We start from the raw sequence: 17,443 nt of genomic DNA, 5'->3' as shown, positions 1-17,443 counted from the left end.
AAACTCAAAAGTACTCACTCAATTCCTTTTTATAAGAATCAAATGAGGAGTGTAATTTGGTCATTTTCATAAAAAGTAATTCAAATTTCAAGGTGCATTAATTATTTTTGGCAACAATACTCTTATTTAATTGAAGTTTTTCTTTCTTTCAATTATACAACTCATTAATAATAAATATAAATATAAATTAAGAAAAATAAGTTGGAATAATTTTGAAAGTCGAAATAAATTTGAACAAATTTAATACTACTTTCTTAAGGGAATAAAAAACAAAGGATGGGTATATAAATATAATGAACGCTTCTAGCATTATTCATGGAAAAGCTGCGTTGAGCACATGATCTGATAAAAGGAAATGGAGACGCATATAGGGAACGTGGCAAAACCACACTGGTTCAAAACCCCAAAAAACTTTCAATTCTTTCATTTATTGATTATAGTCCTTTCTTTGACTTTGGTTTACTTCTCTGGAAATAAAAACTGTTTTCCTACAAATATTCATTGCCATGGACCTTAAAAAAAACCATTGTTTCTAACGGTAGCCTGTCTGTTTTTGTTTCTGTCGGTTTCTACAAAATACGGATTCAAACAAGAACAAAGACTCAAAGCACAAAACGACAAACATGTGAGTTAAAAACTCCTCCTCCACTGTCCTTTGTGCCTACTATCCATTTGCCTCGACAAGTGGAGGCTGAGAATTTGGACACGAAAAGTTTTCCCCAGCTAAGCTAAACCCAACACACTCACACCGTTCTTCTATTTTCCACAAAACAAAGAATAAAAAGTCATAGATAGTACTAATGAATAACCTATGCTAGCTTTAACTTAAGCTAATCAAATTCAACACCTAATTTTTATTCCCATGTAGCTTTCACATTTATCATCCTGCTGAAAATAGCAAGTTAAAATGAAGAATGTGTGGAGTAGATTGATGATCTTCCTACCTTGTCTCTCAATTTTTCGTATGTTGTTGTCACTTGTCAATACTTATGATGGAGTTTAAGGAATGTGATTTTGGTGTGAGAGAGACACATTATTGGAGCTGGTAGGTGGTGTGAGTAGTAGTAAATGAGGGAAACAAGGTAAAGTAAAATAAAGAGAGAAAAAAAAACAAATATCCATTAAGTGTGATGTAAGTGGTTAACTCACTTCGTCTCATAGCTATAAGGTAGCGGTTCAATCCTCAGCCAATAAAACAAATCACATATTGTGATCAGTCGTTTATTGTTTAATGTAAACGCCTGCGACATAGGATTAATCGAGTATTGACAGTAGCTCATTTCATTCTTTAACTATAAGCTAGATCAAGACTTCATCCTTACCCTTAAAAATGAAGCGCATATTTATAATTAACTATCTGTTTAGTGCGAGCACTTTCACCGTAATATTATTTATTATTTATTGTAGGGCTAAATAAACAAGTAAACTTTGCAGGTTGACTGATGGATATAGACAGAGAGAGGGGGAAAGAAAGAGAGAAGATACTTATTAGTTATTACTCATTAGAGTGGAAAATAGAAACCCTAGAAATCAGAAGAAAAAAAAAAACCAAAACTTTATCCCCAAACCCAAAAAAGTTGCTTTGGGAATCCAAGTGTAAATGCCCCTAAGATTTTCCCTCTTTGTCAATAGATTGTCCAGTAAGGAAGAACCATTGTTCAAGAGTTTCTAGGAAGAAGCGTTTTCCTCCATGCCTGTTGATTTTGACAATGTTTCCACACCTTCAGGGGAAGCACCTAGTGTTTCTTCCTCTGGTAATCAACCACCACAACCCACAACCAAGAAAAAACGAAACCTTCCTGGAATGCCAGGTACCCAAATGAAAAAACCATCCAAATCTTCATCAACAAGCTTCTGATTTCATTGATTTTGATTTTTCAAATTTGACATAATTTTCACTGTTTTTTTGATGTTTCAGATCCAGAAGCAGAGGTGATTGCTCTGTCACCGAAGACTCTAATGGCGACGAACAGATTCGTATGCGAAATTTGCAACAAAGGGTTTCAGAGGGACCAGAATCTGCAGCTTCACCGGAGAGGTCACAATCTGCCATGGAAGCTGAGGCAGAGGACGAGCAAGGAGGTGAGGAAGAGGGTGTATGTCTGCCCGGAACCAACGTGTGTCCACCATGACCCTTCTCGAGCGTTGGGTGATCTCACCGGAATTAAAAAGCACTTCTGCAGAAAGCACGGTGAGAAGAAGTGGAAATGCGAGAAATGCTCCAAGAAATATGCAGTTCAATCTGATTGGAAAGCTCACTCCAAGGTTTGCGGTACCAGAGAGTATAAATGTGACTGCGGCACGGTGTTTTCGAGGTTCTTGTTCATCTTCTTGTGCTTTGTTTTGTTCACTCGTTGATTCTGTTTCTTTCTAGTGTGTGTTTCTGAAATGGGATTTGGTTTGGTTTTGATTTGAAGGAGGGATAGCTTCATTACTCATAGAGCTTTTTGCGATGCGTTGGCAGAGGAGAGTACAAGATCTCAGACTCAGAAGGCGAATTCGGAGTCTGAATCGAAGGTTTTAACGGCTGATTCTTCACCGCCGCCAGCTGCTGCCACTGCCGCCGCCGCTAATGCTTCTACTACTCAGTCAAATAGTGGCATTTCCTCTGCTTTGCAGACACAGAACCTAGGTAGATCAAATCAAACAGAATCTGGAAAATGTGCAATGTTTTTTTTTTGTCTGGTGTGATGTGGTTAAAAGTAGACAATTACAAAATCAAAACTATGATGTTTTTTGTCTCTGATCTTGGAGCTTAGTAGTTTTTTGTCTGGTTTCGTTTTTTGGTATGATGGGTGTCATCAAGTGATCTGAGATTGTGGGAGCTAATTAAGTAATGAAAATAAACCACTTAAAAAGGTGTTTGTTCTTTGGGATTGTTGTGATGAGATCTAAATTATGCACATAGCTGACAAAGAAACTTCAAAAAGATTCAAAAGCTAAAAAGAGAAAAGATTTGTTTAAAGGGAGGAAAAAAACTATTATTTTGTTCATTACTTCCTGCTATGCACTTTAAGATAAAACAAAGGCACTAACTTTCTTCAAGTCTAGGTGCATGTTTTAAGTGGCTGCTTTTGCTCTTTCTTTTGTTCTCCTACTAATTGATGATAATTACTCATTACAATAGTGTTATTGTTGCTTTTGCATCATCTTATTCTCCTTTCTGATGTTTCAGAGTTGCCTGAAAATCCCCAACAAATCAGAGAGGAACCACAAGCTGTTGTTGCTACTGCTGCTTTAAATGGGAGCTGCAGCAGCAGCAGCTGCACCACCACAATCACTGCCACTACCAGCTCCACCTCAATTGCCAATGGTAGTGGTGCTACTAATAATAGCTGTAGTGTGTTTGCAAGCTTGTTTGCCTCCTCAACCGCATCTGGGAGCCTGCACTCTCAAGCACAGCCAGCATTCACGGACCTAATTAGAGCCATGGGATGTCCCGACCGCCCTGCAGACCTCTCCCTCCCGGCTCCTTCGTCATCTGAGGCCATATCTCTCTGCCTCTCCACCAATCACGGACCATCCATTTTCGGAACTGGAGGGCAGCTGGAGTACCGCCAGTACATGCCATCGCCGCAGCCGCCAGCCATGTCCGCCACTGCATTGCTGCAGAAGGCTGCTCAGATGGATGCTGCCGCCACAAATGCCTCATTGCTTCGCGGGTTGGGCATTGTGTCATCGTCTTCAGCGGCTTCAACTTCATCCGGCCAGCAAGATAGCCTGCAATGGGGTCAGGTGAAAGTGGAGCGGGATAGTGATGGGTTTCCTTCCGGGCTTGGACTTGGGCTTCCTAGTGATGGCGGTTCAGGACTGAAGGAATTGATGATGGGGACACCTACGGTGTTCGGTGATCCTAAGCAGACCACCCTTGATTTCCTAGGATTGGGGATGGCTGTGGGTGGCAGTTCTGGTGGAGGCATATCTGCACTCATGACATCTATTAGTGGCGGTTTCGATGTTACGACATCATTTGGTAATGGAGGAGAGTTCTCTGGCAAGGACATTGGGAGGAGCTCATGATTTTTTTTTGGAATGCGGGAGGAGCTCATGATAATTGCATGAACAAATTCTATTAGTGCCCTTGGTTTTCACTCTTATGGACCCATTTCTTGTGCTGAAACCACTTTTAGCAAGATGAAGCTATAATAGGTAGCTAGCTTTAGGGACAAACGTTCTGTAGTAAAGCATGAAGATTGAAGTGTAACCAAACACACCAAATTTATCTGGGCCCAAATTTTTGGTTTTAGAGTTACATGTTAGATTTTTTGTGCAATCTGAAGTTGCAATGCTTTAGGGAAGGGTCTATAAATTATGGATATGATGTGAAGTTATGGAGCAATGCAACAACAAATACACAAATGTGAGTCTTTGGAATGTCTTACCTTCCCTTTCTAATGCGAGGGAAAAGAAAGTTATGTTATGGAAAAAGGTTCATTTACTGGCACAAGTTACAATATGGTTGCTATAAAAACGACACTGTGGTGAGTTACTACAATATCTTGTTTTGGGTTCTTGAGTGTCTACAGTTTTGATGAATTTATGGATTCCGCCATTGAATGATTTGGTACGTAGATGTAGGCATAAATCAGGAAACTTTAATGTAGATTTGCTTTCTCCATCCGTTGAATTATTGACTCACGAGGTGGATTTCCACGTATGCCCCTTATTTGGCAATTAATGGTTGTTTGAATTTTAGTAGGTGTTAAATGTTTCAACGTAAATGTGATAACGAATTGTATTTTCATGGAAGCTAGAAAAATTCCCTACCTTCTCTCCCATTCATAGCATCGTGGAGTTCTCCTTTCTCTTAATCAATTTTTCTTACTCATAAATTTTTTTTCTACAATTGATTGACTTCAGAGTTAATTGGAGAGTCCCGTAGGATAGATCAAGTGATAGGAGCTAGGGGACATATGGGTTGGGTATTGATGGTTCAGGGATCGATTTCTGGCGGGTGCAATTTATCTTTCCGATGTATCAAAAAAAGAGTTAATTGTAGAAGATTTTATGGAATTTACTGTCTTCAAGAATTAATTACAGAAGATATTTTGCTTATCCAAAAAAAATTTATAGAAGATATTTCAAACATACACTTAGCAGCTTTGGCTGCTTGATTCTTAAATCTAATTCTACTTTTTTATAATACAAAATCTAATTTTACTTAAAAATCAATAATGTTTCTTTCACACCTCTTAGAGAGGTGGAAATAGATGGAATGATGAGAGAGATATTAAGAAAAGAAAAAGTAAGAGAGAGAAAGTATGAGATGTGATAGATGATAAGAGGAGAAAGATAGAAATAAAAATAGGTGGAAATAAAATGTTTAGAAAATGAGGTGTGACGTGTGTATATATCATTACTCTTAAAAATTTACTTTACACAATTTAAGGAAATATATTTATTTTCAATGGCCAATTTTGGTATAATAAGGGTTGATTCTCAAAGAAAGTTATACCCATAGTGTGGTAAATTTGTTTAGTTATGGAGTGTAGCACCAATATCCTTTTTCGCGGGAAGAATAACCAAGAAAAATGCAATTGATGGACCTCGAGTCCAGTTTGGTGGAGGTTGAGGTTGTGGACAAAGGCTAAAATTCGAAGACTTTTAATGGAATAGAAGAAATGATTTTGTTGGTTGGACTTTGAAAGGAGGTTTAAACTGTGGATAATGAGGTCTTAAAATATGATAGTTTTAGTACTGTAACCAGTTTGCACTAAAACAATCATATCTTAGGTTACATTAATCTGAATTGGGATTCGATTGAAGGCTCGTGAAACTGACTTAAAGAGCTGCAACTCTCATGTTTACCTCAATTGACGATTCGACTTTTTGAGTGCCTTATTGTTCAGCAGCTTGCTCCTTTGTGAGCCCAATTTTGTGAAGATTTAGACAAGATTTAGATAAGGGATTGTTACTTATTGGACAAGTTTATTTATTAGTATAAATAGGGTAGTTGAGGCTCTTGTTAGGCACCCCCATCTCACATTTTCTTTTCAAATCCTTATTTTAGTTATTTTTCTTATGGCTTACTAAACTTTTCCGTTTGTCCTTGGGTTCTTAATTTTCTTGTGTTTGCATACCTGAGATTTTGTTCTTATTAGTAATTCGTACTTTTATTCAAGGTTGATTTATGATCTTTACTCATGCTTGAATATGCTTTCTGTTCATGACGTATGAATTCGCAGTCTTATTCTGTTCTAATTGTCTTATCTAAGCGAGTGAATCAGTTGAAGCGATTATGAAAGTTGTTCTTAAATGTACGTAAATCTATAGCATCGATTGATTGTTAGCTTTGAGGATCTTGTATCTTAAGATTGTACTTGTACTTTGAGGGGACGATGTCTCTTTCTTAACTTGAACAAATCAAATTTTGGACGATCATCCGACAGAGGATCAAGGATTCCAACACACATCGTGAGTTGAGTTTCTACTCAGAGACTTAAATAACTATTGAATTAATCTCTTGTGATCAATGAAGGTTTGCTACACTTGACTATTATAACCTGAAGGCTAACTTTTTCTTATATGATAATCGAATTTTTTATTTTACTGCTTGATAATCAATCAACCAAGCCCTCTACTTTCATCTCTGAATTCGGTTTATAATCCACGTGAGTCCTCGAGAGATCGATCCTAGTGTTACACCTTGTACTTCACTAATCAGTTTTATTACATGATTACTTTGACATGCACTCACAGTACGTTCGTCAAGTATACTTTTGATACATTTTTTTTACAATAATATGTTACATTCGAACATTCAATTTTCTCATACTCTATTTAATTTATTTTAATTTTAATTCTTTAATTACTTTTTTTGTCACAAAGGAAAGCGAAGTTTTTAATTATGACTGTTAGTTTTAAATTTCCACAATTTTTTTGTCGTGTATTTTTTTTAATTTTACATATGAAAGATTTTTTTTTGGGTCAATGTTACATATGTAAGATAAATTACATCTTTTTGTAATTGGTGTTACCTAAAGGATGTTGGGCCAAAAGCCATTTTAGCCCAAAGTGTTTAGGAACTTATATTACAATGGGCCAAGGGGTTGTATATTTGAACCCATTTTCCTCTCACTACACTATCCCCACCCCCTCACCTCAGTGTCACTCTCATGTGAACCGTCGTGCATGTCTAAAGGTAAGTTGTTTTATTTTTTTTTGATGAATTTTTTTTATGCATCTGAAATTTGTAAGTTGTTTTTATATCATTTAAGAATTTAATTTACTGACTACTGTTGTTCCAGAAGTTATATTACGGAATTAGATTGTTGTGAAAATTAAATGTTGACCTAGCTTCCAAAAAACTAGTTTCCGGAAATAATATCATATTAGGTTTTAAGCCAGGAGGTGCAGTAAAGAAAGCATATTATTTCATGAATTCAGAGGAACAAACTGATAAGAAGATTGAAGCTTCGAAGTAGATAGGAAACACAATTTCAAACTTTGAGGGGGAAAACGGTAAATTTTTTCTTGAAAATCAGAAAAACTTGATCACATTCTAATATTAGCACGTAACAACTAAAATTGAAAATGTTGTGACGCAATGTGTTGGCACGCAAAAATTGGCATGTTCATAATGAATATAAATGTAAGTTGGAAATGTGTATTACCGATTTGAGAGTAGCTAGCCGTTTGCCCAATTTGAATAAGGCAGCCGAGTGAAGGGGAAATCTTGCATTTGTACAAGACTATTAGACAAATACGAAAGTCTATATCTGAGAGTGAAGATATTTTCAAGATTATACATAACTAGTTTTATACCCGTGCATTCACGGGTGACATTTGGCATATATTAGTATTCATTTGATATAGTTTATAAAATTACAAACTATAGACAACAATGCAAGTTTGATTGCTATAGTAGAAATTATATTATACATAAACATCTAAGCTATTTGTACTAATTAGACATGTTGTCTTTAAAATTAAAAGTTAATGTTAATGAACTATTCCTTGTACAATAAAACATTAGTAGCCTATTTGAAAGACTTTTTTTGTAAACAAAGTATAAAATGTGTCACATGGATTATCTAAAGATATCAAAATTAGAAGACACCATAATAGGTCCAAATAAGCACATTGTCACGTTCCAAAGTTTAAATCCAAAGTTGTCATGATATTGAAATGAATGCACATTTATAAGCAATAAAAACATCATGTTGGCTTTCATAGTCTGATAATGAATTTAAAGAAAAAGACTCTTTCTGCTACATGTTTCAAAAGCCTCATCATTATGAATTTAACATTGTTTGACATGATCACTGGACAGTGGCCGCTTCATCCTTGATACACAACTTTGTAGTAGATTGAAAATACCTGAAATTAAAGAAGATAATATATAAGAGAATGATTGTAGTTTATGTGTTGTGTCTTTATTATGTAGTATAAGATCAATAATCATTTAATGCATTTAAATAACTCCATCGTGGCACTGCTACAGCTTGAAGTCTTTCATCATCTATTTGGAATAATGATTTTATTTATGAATTCTATTTAGGCTATTATAATTGTAGATAAGAATGATGTTGCATGATGAAGTGCAGGGTGGCTTGTGCCTAGGTAGAGAAGTTTCTTACTCTGATTTTCTTTTCCGTTTTCCTATAATGGTACTGTGTAATTCCTATTAGGCAGAACATTCAAAGCTAGTCTCTCAAATATTCATATCAAGTGAAATAATTCATTCAGTTCCTATCAGCAAGTGATTGGGTTGACTAATGAAAATAGCTTATGAGTTTGACCTGTCTATGCTCTAATCTGGACTGTTATAATTGTAGATAAGAATGGTATTGCTTGATGATTTGGTTTAAGAATAAGATGTCTTGCTGCGTAATAATCACTAAATGCATGAGTTGTAAGGAAGTGACAATATAATTAAACTATTCTAATAATTAGAACCCAAGCAAAAGATAAGGAACTCACAACATGTAGTAAGACAGAAGAGTAGGCACATGGAGATCTATTTCGTTACCAATCAATTTAAGTTGCAACCATCCAAGTCCATTGTTTTTCATCATGCTAAATGCCTTACCTGTAATGTAAATTAAATTCGTCATTGCAATGTAGGATAGAACCATGTGGAACAATTTTCCAGCAATCATAAGAAGGAGAAGATGAAATCTAACCTGTATAGAGTGCCAGCAAATTTGTTGTATCTAGTACAGTAGTCAAATGTTTCCAAACACTTCTTTGTACACCACATTTTTGGTACAATTCATTACTTTCTGTTCTTCATCTAGAATTAAAATTTTGAGACCCTTTCTTGATTTCACCCGTGAGAGAGCCACATATAATTGCCCATGCGTAAAAACAGGTCGAGGAAGGAAGAGTCCAACATGTGATAAAGATTGTCCCTGACTTTTGTTGATCGTCATAGCAAAACAGGTACAAATTGGGAATTGTCGTCTTTCAAATTTAAATGGGTAGCCCGAATCATTAGGCACCATACTCATTCTTCCAATGAATATTTTTTCACCAATATTAGTTCCTGTTAACACAGTGGCACCAATAACATTCGGCAAAAGATCATTAACTATGAGGCGGGTTCCATTGCATAACCCAGCCGACTGGTCTATATTTCTCAATAACATTATTGGAGCCCCTTTCTTCAAACTCAACTTGTGATTTGGAATTCCATAGCACTTTATATCATTTAAAAACTCAGAAGTAAACCACTCAGAGTGTATCTGAATCCGCATCAGACCTGCAAGCTGTATCTGAACTGAAGTACTCTTTTGGTTCACCAGGAATTAAGTTCAGGATAAAATCATTCATCATCTGAACTGATTCAAGAGTCGGACATAGTATGCATCTCTCTTCAAAAAACTTTTAATCCTTCATGTTACTCAAAAGATCTGGATATGCAAAATTAACCAAATCATGAATAGGATTATCACCTGGCTCAACTAATAGATCAGTAGGTATGTCTACATCAGCTTCTCCACTCTCATCTGATTCAAATTCACCATTGCCAATCTGAAGAATCCAATCAGCAAATGCCTTTATATCGGCTGCAAGTTCCGGGGATCCAGCAGTTCTTAATCTCATATTTGCAGTTAACTTCAATACCTTACAGTGCTTCCATAATTGAGATGAATTGATGGTAGCTTTAACAATATCTTGTCTTGACCCTTTCGGGATAACAGGCAGGATCTGCCTAAAGTCACCTCCAAGCACTACCACTTTGCCACCAAATGGTTTTTCTGCGTTGCTTTCATCCTGTACTCTCATCAAATCCCTCAATGTTCTGTCCAGAGCTTCAAAACAAAACTTGTTCAACATGGGCGCTTCATCCCATATAATCAACTTAGTCTGCAAAAGCAAATTTTCCCGTAAGCTTCCTTGTTTAATATTACATGTAGATACATCATTCACCTGTAGTGGAATACACAATCTTGAATGAGCAGTTCTCCCCCTGGTAGTAATAACGAAGCAATACCACTGGAAGCTACATTCAGAACAATCAATCCTTGGGACCGTAGAGATGTTGACAATGCGTTCCAAATAAATGTTTTCCCTGTTCCTCCGTATCCATATAAAAAGAAAAAACCACCACAGTCAGACAAAACAGATTCCAATATCTGATTATAGACCTGCTTTTGCTCATGTGTCATTAAATTTAGCAAATTTGTGCACTTGGCAGACATCTCATCTCTATCGTAGTTAAGTTCATCTACTATGAACCTGTTTTCAAATAGATGTAGATCGGAAGATTGAGGATAAGGTAAACAATCAAAATACTTGAGAGATCTCCCGTTACTCTGGAGCAATTTTTCAATCTCTATCAGACACATGTTTCTTAAGTCATCATCACTAATTTCCAAGTCTGAAAAAATAAGATTCGAATATAAAATTACTTGTGGAAGAAATGTACATTAGTAGTTACTTATTTAAAAAAACTAATTTCATATGGTTTAAATGAGTTCCTTAAGTTACATACCTGGTATTTGAAGAAGTCTCCTTCTTTGATATAAAATTCCGTCTGCTAGCAATTTCCATGTAGCTTCCCACACTACATCTGGTTTGCTGATTGTTTTCACTAACAATAACATGACAAATAATCGTCTTAATTGGTGTCCAGACCCAAGCTCACTTGCCTCCTTTATTCCATCTATGTATTCTCTATCACCTTTCAACAAACCCAAGATGTAGCACGCTTCCTTGTAGGTCTGGTATAGTATCCCATTAACAGTTTTTATGCTGTCAAAACTTGTACATCCCTTTTGAATTGTAAGAAGGACCCGCATATAGAATAGTTCTCCGGTACCCATGGGAATATAATTCAACCTCCCAATTGAAAATCCTTTCTTTCGGACAGTCCATGCTCTTTTGTCTTCATCATAAACAAACCTTTGGGGAAACTCTGCATATGTTAGGTCCTTCCCAAGTTCGGATTCCTGATTTGCTTTGAACCACGCTGTAAACTCAGTGTCCATATCCTGGTTCCTTTCAACTACAGTGTCAATCCACTCGTGATCCTTGAAAGTAACAGACTGCTCATTGGGAAGGTGAAATGATAATCTGTTAACAGAAGGCCACTTGTCATGAATATAAAATGCAAATATTCTCCACGCTGCTTCACAGGGAGACAAACACCTGCAGTTGTAATACTGCTTTATCTCATCAACACCTTTTTCTTTATTTGAATCTTTATCTCTATTAGAAATTTCAACAGAAACTCTATCAGGACCTTTGTTTACATATTTAAACAAATATTTTATGGAGTTCGACTTGTTACAGTACTCCACGTTGATATGGGCCTGATACCTCATGAGGAGATCTGGATTATAAGGTACAACATACCTATTATCCATCACAATGTCTTTTTTTGTAACACTAACTCCAGTATCTCTTCTCCTGTATTTAGGATAGCCTTCCTCATCAATTGTAGTTGAGCTCTGAAATTGTTTTGGGAAAAATTTCTCACACTTTCCATTTTTCATACAGGCAGAATTCATGTTAGCAAACCCACATGGACCATGCATTATATAATTTGAAACTACTGCTGACAAAGCAGGATATAACACAGGATCCGGTTATTCAGCTGATATTACCTTGTCAATGTCATCCCCTGTTTTAAGCTTCCCTTCACCTTGCAACCATATTAAGATGTGGGCATGTGGAAGCCCTCTTTTTTGGAACTCAATTGTGTAGGTACCTGCAGTTAAAGGTTTTGAAAGATCTAGGTAATTAACATAACGATTAGTAAATTATAGGAAAAAATAAAACATAGAAAAAGAAAAGAAAAAAATGCTTGCCTGCTTGTACTTCTCCAAATATTTTTCCTTTCTTCAAATTGGACATCAAATCATTCAACTTCATTTTGAAAACTCTAGCCACAATGTCAGGTCGGTCATCTGCCCTGAGACCTCTTGGAGTTACAAAATCCTGAATTTCTTTCCAGTTTGCATTGCAGGTCATGGTTATAAATAAATCTGGATACCCAAATCTTTTGCAAATAGCCATGGCATCTTGACAATTGTTGAACATGTATCGCATCCCACCCGTGAAGGAAGGAGGTAAAGTTATACGTTTTCCAGCAGAGGAGGGTTGAACATCTCCTCTAGTTACAGCTTCTTGCAAGCCTTTAAAAATATCTGAACGAAACTTCTGTTGATTATTTCTGTAATAAGACATTCTATCTGATTCAATCTTAGTGTAGCAGTCTACAATAAATTGCTGGAATAATCGACATGTGCTCACTAAATGCCCATGCTCTATGTCCCTTTGTTGGATCCGGTAAGAAATAAATTCCCTGATTGCAACTTTGTATCTCTTTCGGGAATCGTCTTGCATGTGATCTTCTCGTAGTGGTATATTCTCCTTAAAACCATCTTCTCCATATGGAAATAATAAAGGATATTGAAGAGGAATGTAAGAAGGGTGTTTTTCAGGAAGTCATTGAAAACCTCCATCGGTACCCTTGACAATAATATCTCTACCTTCATTCACAGAGTCTAGATCACCTACAATCAAAGCTGCCACCTCATCAGCCATGGGCATATTATAAGTTCTTGGATCCTTAGTTCTGTTACGATACAATTTCAGATAGAAATTTGAAGAACCATCAGTCTCGACAAAGTCTCTAACTCTCCGAAACATCTTTGCCAATTCATTGTCTTTGTCAATCATTGCAGTCAAGTCCTTCACTAAGGAAGGATCAAGTGGACTTTTCCTTGTACTTGAACTGATATAAAAATGAAAGTAAGAATTTAGCATCAGCAACCATAACATCAAGATATATAGATTTTGTTTAAAAATTTGTAAATAATTCACCACACCTGAAATATTTCATTCTATTTGAAGACTCATTTTGAGTGTCATATATATAGAGTTGAGCAAACTTAGGAGGAGCTCCTTCAGGGGGTATCAGACTTCCAATCCGATGATAATTTTGGCCACTTAGTATAAACTGAGGAGGGCCATTTCCATCATTTATTCCTGATTCTACCTTGCCTCCAAGTGAAGTGAACGAAAATAAACTGTTGTACGCTCTGATATTCTCCTTGAAATTCTTGGATCTGTCATCTATCTCATTCATCAAATTATATAGTAGCTGAGGAGGTTTTCTTAGGAATGGAAGTGTAATTTTTCCTTTCATGCAACAAATCTTGAATTTTGGAATTTCACTATAATCAGATTTAACTGCCCTCTCTTCATACCACATAATAGATTGACAATTAGAGCATACATAAGATGCTTCCCCCAAATAAAACACCTCTGCAGCACAAACTTTCTTAAAATTAGCTTACTGCAATGAAAGGGTATTATTAAAGTACCATACAGTGTTAGAAATTTACCTGTCGTTTCTGCCTTTGCATACAAGTGAGAATTCCTTTCTGTAGTTTGGTTATCAGGTAATGTACTCGTCTCACCTTGCTCCATGTCTTCTGAATTGATGCCGAAACTCATTGTTGAAACTTGTTCAATAACAGTAGAAGGAATTCTCAAGCTACTTTTCCTTTGACGTCTACGTGAGGTGCTAGTTCCAACTGATGATGTGAGTATGGGACTTTGATCTGAAATGGAACTCTGTTGTGGTTGTGTAGATGATCCTGTACAATACGAAATAATTTTTGAGAATGTGAAACTGATATTGATATAAATGTCATCTATTAGGCCATTTTGAAAATGAAGTTTAGTTTACCAACTCCATGCGATGAACCATTATCTGAACTGGACTGATTTGAACTACTGCCTGTATGCATACCTACATGTGCATCCATATTAAAATTGCTGAAATTAAGTTGAATAATTTTTGGAGGTTATTAGGTAATGGACTCGTCTCACCTTGCTCCATGTCTTCTGAATTGAAGCCAAAACTCCTTCTTGAAACTTGTTCAATGATAGTAGAAGGAATTCTCAAGCTACTTTTCCTTTGACGTCTACGTGAGGTGCTAGTTCCAACTGATGATGTAAGAATAGTACTTTGATCTGAAATGGAACTCTGTTTTGGTTGTGTAGATGATCCTGTACAATTAAAAATAATGGTTGAGAATGTGAAAGTGATATTGACATAAATGTCATCTATTAGGCCATATTGAAAAATGAAGTTTAGTTTACCAACTCCATGTGATGAACCGTTATCTGTATTGGACGGTTTTGAACTAATGCCTGTATGCATACCTACATGTGCAAGCATATTAAAATTGCTGAAATTATGTTGAATAATTTTTGGAGAACAATTTCACTATTTAATTTAAACATTTTAATACAATGCATAAATTACCTAAAGGAGAACAGTAGGTTAATACACTCCACGGTGTATTTTGAGTTGGGCTAGCATACATATATTGCATTTGGGAAAAGCCTGGAAATGCATCTGGAGGTAAAAAAAACTTGATCAACGCCTGCAAACTCAGCGACAACGCAAAGTTATCAAAAATATCATACTTTTATATTGATTAGTTTGATAAAACTAATTTTAATATACAACCTTGTGCGTTATTATTCATTTGAGATTTGTTCTTCATGATAGCTTTCCTTCTCAATCTTGCATAAGATGCAACTTGGGCTTTATAGGTCGCAAACACATTATTTCTTTGTCCAATAGGGCCTAAAAAGGATTGAAAAATATGTACGAAGATTCCTGAAGCAATTAAGACTATAGAAAAGTAGGGTTAAGATTATAGACCTGGAAAACAACCAACACTATTTACTCCTGGGGAAGGAATTTGAATATTAGTGTTCAATACTGACAATGGTGAAACTTCACTACATGGATCTGCAATGTTAAAATTATGTTTCAATTGAAAGTAATTAAAGATAACAAAGACTCATGCTTTCGAGTATGAAGTGATTACTAAAATGAAACTCAATAAAAGAAGCAAGCTGCCAAATTCCTATTATGTAATTCTAAACTCGTTAAGATGCTTATGTCCTTGACATATAAAAAATGGAGTTAAACATGTTTCTATCCTTAACATATATTAAATATGCATATTATAATAGTTGAAAAAAAGGAAAGCAAGCACATATCTTGATTTAGAATTGAAAATTGATCTAGAGTTTAAAATCAATCATAATAGGATCTTTCAATCATGCAGTAAACTACCTTTGTTGTTATGATGAAAAGTCGACGTAATACAAACCTTTTCTCTTTCTTGTTTTTTGATAAGTTGTCTTTGGCTGAATGTTTGATAAAGAACTTTGTTGAGTAGATGAACCTCCTGCAATGATATTTTGCACTGCAGAAAAAAAAGTCATATAAACACTTTTCACAATACGGCAAGCTTCATTAATTTAGTGAAGTATGTTAAAATGTAGCAAATGTTCCTCAAAATGTAGCAAATGAAGGAAAGGAAAACGAAACTGATCATTCACACTACTATAGGTGTTGTTGACCAAATACACGAAATCAGGAAGATGATTGTCTACTTATTTTTTATTTTTTGCAAGATCAAATAAACATTATATTCATGATGGGTCAAGTGTCATTCAAAAGAATAGCATACTGATCCTTAAAAGAGGAAGTTACTAACCAACGTTGTGTGTTTCTTACTTAACAGCCCCAGTTAACAGTAGATACCATTGCAAACTAAATATCCCAAAGGATTTGGGGAAAAAAAGTAAAGACAAAATTCAATTCAAATCAGCACCCTTCTATTAAGGGTATTCATGTTTGTACTAATTTGATCTCATACCTGAATCCAAAGATGCCAGTGGAGACCTCATGGGCTTTGATCCCAGGCGAAACTCTGTATGTTTCAAAGCTACATCATTGTAATTCAAGGGGATTTGCAAGGGATCCATGTGCAACGGTGCTGTATTTTCATCAACTGGAAAACAAAGAAATGTTTTATAAAATGTTAACTTAACTTGCACTACGGAATCTAAAAAGTAACTTTTTTCAATTCAACACTACCGTGGATTGAAGAGGTTTTCTTGCTGCTATTTTTTTTCATTATAATCATTCTTCTCATTCGCGCCTGTCTAGCTCGTTCCTTATCCATTGGCTCTTTTTATAGCTTGAAGTTCAGGAAAAATGGTAATGATTCAAGAATGCAAGCAAAATAAACGAAAAAATATGCAACAGTGGAAAGAGTAACTCAGGAATGCAAGCAAGATTAATTGAATAAGACCAATGCAAGTTAACGATTATTGGTTAACTATATATATAGGATGAATAATTGAAAACCTACCTTCCACTCTTGCCAAATTTCAAGGCACTGTTTTCAAAAGTTCATCTGACAAAATCAAGGGTTTCGGTCCTTTCTATTATTGCACAAATCAAAACCGAAACCAAGCATTCAAGATGAAATAAATAGCAGTTCTTTGACCATAGTACCTTATCTGTCGAAATCATGAGTAAGCTCCCAATTGTAGCTGCTTCAGCACTGTTGGATTCGTTGGTAGCCAAAAGCTCTGATAACCGTTCACTCAAATCATCAACCTCCCTGTGTAAGTTCTTGATGTTTCGCAGCCGATTTGTTCAGAAATAATTGAGATGAAGAAAAATGGCATATATGATGAGGATGAGACAAAAGCTTGAAACGTGAATGAAGAACGCAAAACACTGAAGAACGCAAAACGTTGTAGAGAAGAAAACCTGATTTTTTGCCTTTTTTATTTAATTACTTTAATGTAATTAATTTAATATGTTGACCATTCACCAAAATTAACATGTTTTTTTAAAAATTTAATACGTTGACAAAGGCATGATGTGGTTGCTTTTGAGTTTAAAATAGATATCACTTTGTAACAACAAAAAATAAAAAGATATCAATTGTTTTTTTTTTAAAAAATCCTTATCATTATTACTAAATCTTTGTTTTTGAAGGACATTATTACTAAATCAACTATTGAATGTATACTCTTTCAAAAAACAATTCAATATCTAAGTTTTTTTTATACAAATTCAATATCTACGTTTGATTGTAACTATTCAATATCTTGTTTGAATCTTGTTAAAAAAAACAAAATCAATATATTATTGGGTAACGCA

At 35.4% G+C, this 17,443-nt stretch overlaps 1 protein-coding gene and 1 pseudogene across 1 annotated transcript; one reads left to right on the top strand and one right to left on the bottom strand.

The window, feature by feature from the left end:
* The first annotated feature begins 1,472 nt into the window (after positions 1-1,472).
* LOC130710382 (zinc finger protein GAI-ASSOCIATED FACTOR 1) lies at positions 1,473-4,359 on the top strand. Its single transcript, XM_057559616.1, has 4 exons — positions 1,473-1,811; positions 1,919-2,315; positions 2,418-2,632; positions 3,176-4,359. Exons 1-4 carry the CDS (start codon positions 1,691-1,693, stop codon positions 4,018-4,020), a joined length of 1,578 nt encoding a protein of 525 aa, XP_057415599.1. The 5' UTR covers positions 1,473-1,690; the 3' UTR covers positions 4,021-4,359.
* Positions 4,360-8,064: 3,705 nt separating this feature from the next.
* Positions 8,065-17,036, bottom strand: LOC130710380 (uncharacterized; annotated as a pseudogene).
* Between the last annotated feature and the right edge of the window lie 407 nt (positions 17,037-17,443).

Source organism: Lotus japonicus, chromosome 4 (assembly GCF_012489685.1).
Source record: "Lotus japonicus ecotype B-129 chromosome 4, LjGifu_v1.2".
Lineage (NCBI taxonomy): Eukaryota > Viridiplantae > Streptophyta > Magnoliopsida > Fabales > Fabaceae > Lotus > Lotus japonicus.
Note: the sequence above shows the minus strand (reverse complement) of the source record. Positions and strands in the feature narration are given on the sequence as shown.

Coding starts and splice junctions, on each gene's coding strand:
- LOC130710382 (XM_057559616.1), top strand. CDS start 1,691: ATGCCTGTTGATTTTGACAATGTTTCCACACCTTCAGGGGAAGCACCT. Junction 1,812..1,918: donor AAACCTTCCTGGAATGCCAG/GTACCCAAATGA, acceptor TTGATGTTTCAG/ATCCAGAAGCAGAGGTGATT. Junction 2,633..3,175: donor TTTGCAGACACAGAACCTAG/GTAGATCAAATC, acceptor CTGATGTTTCAG/AGTTGCCTGAAAATCCCCAA.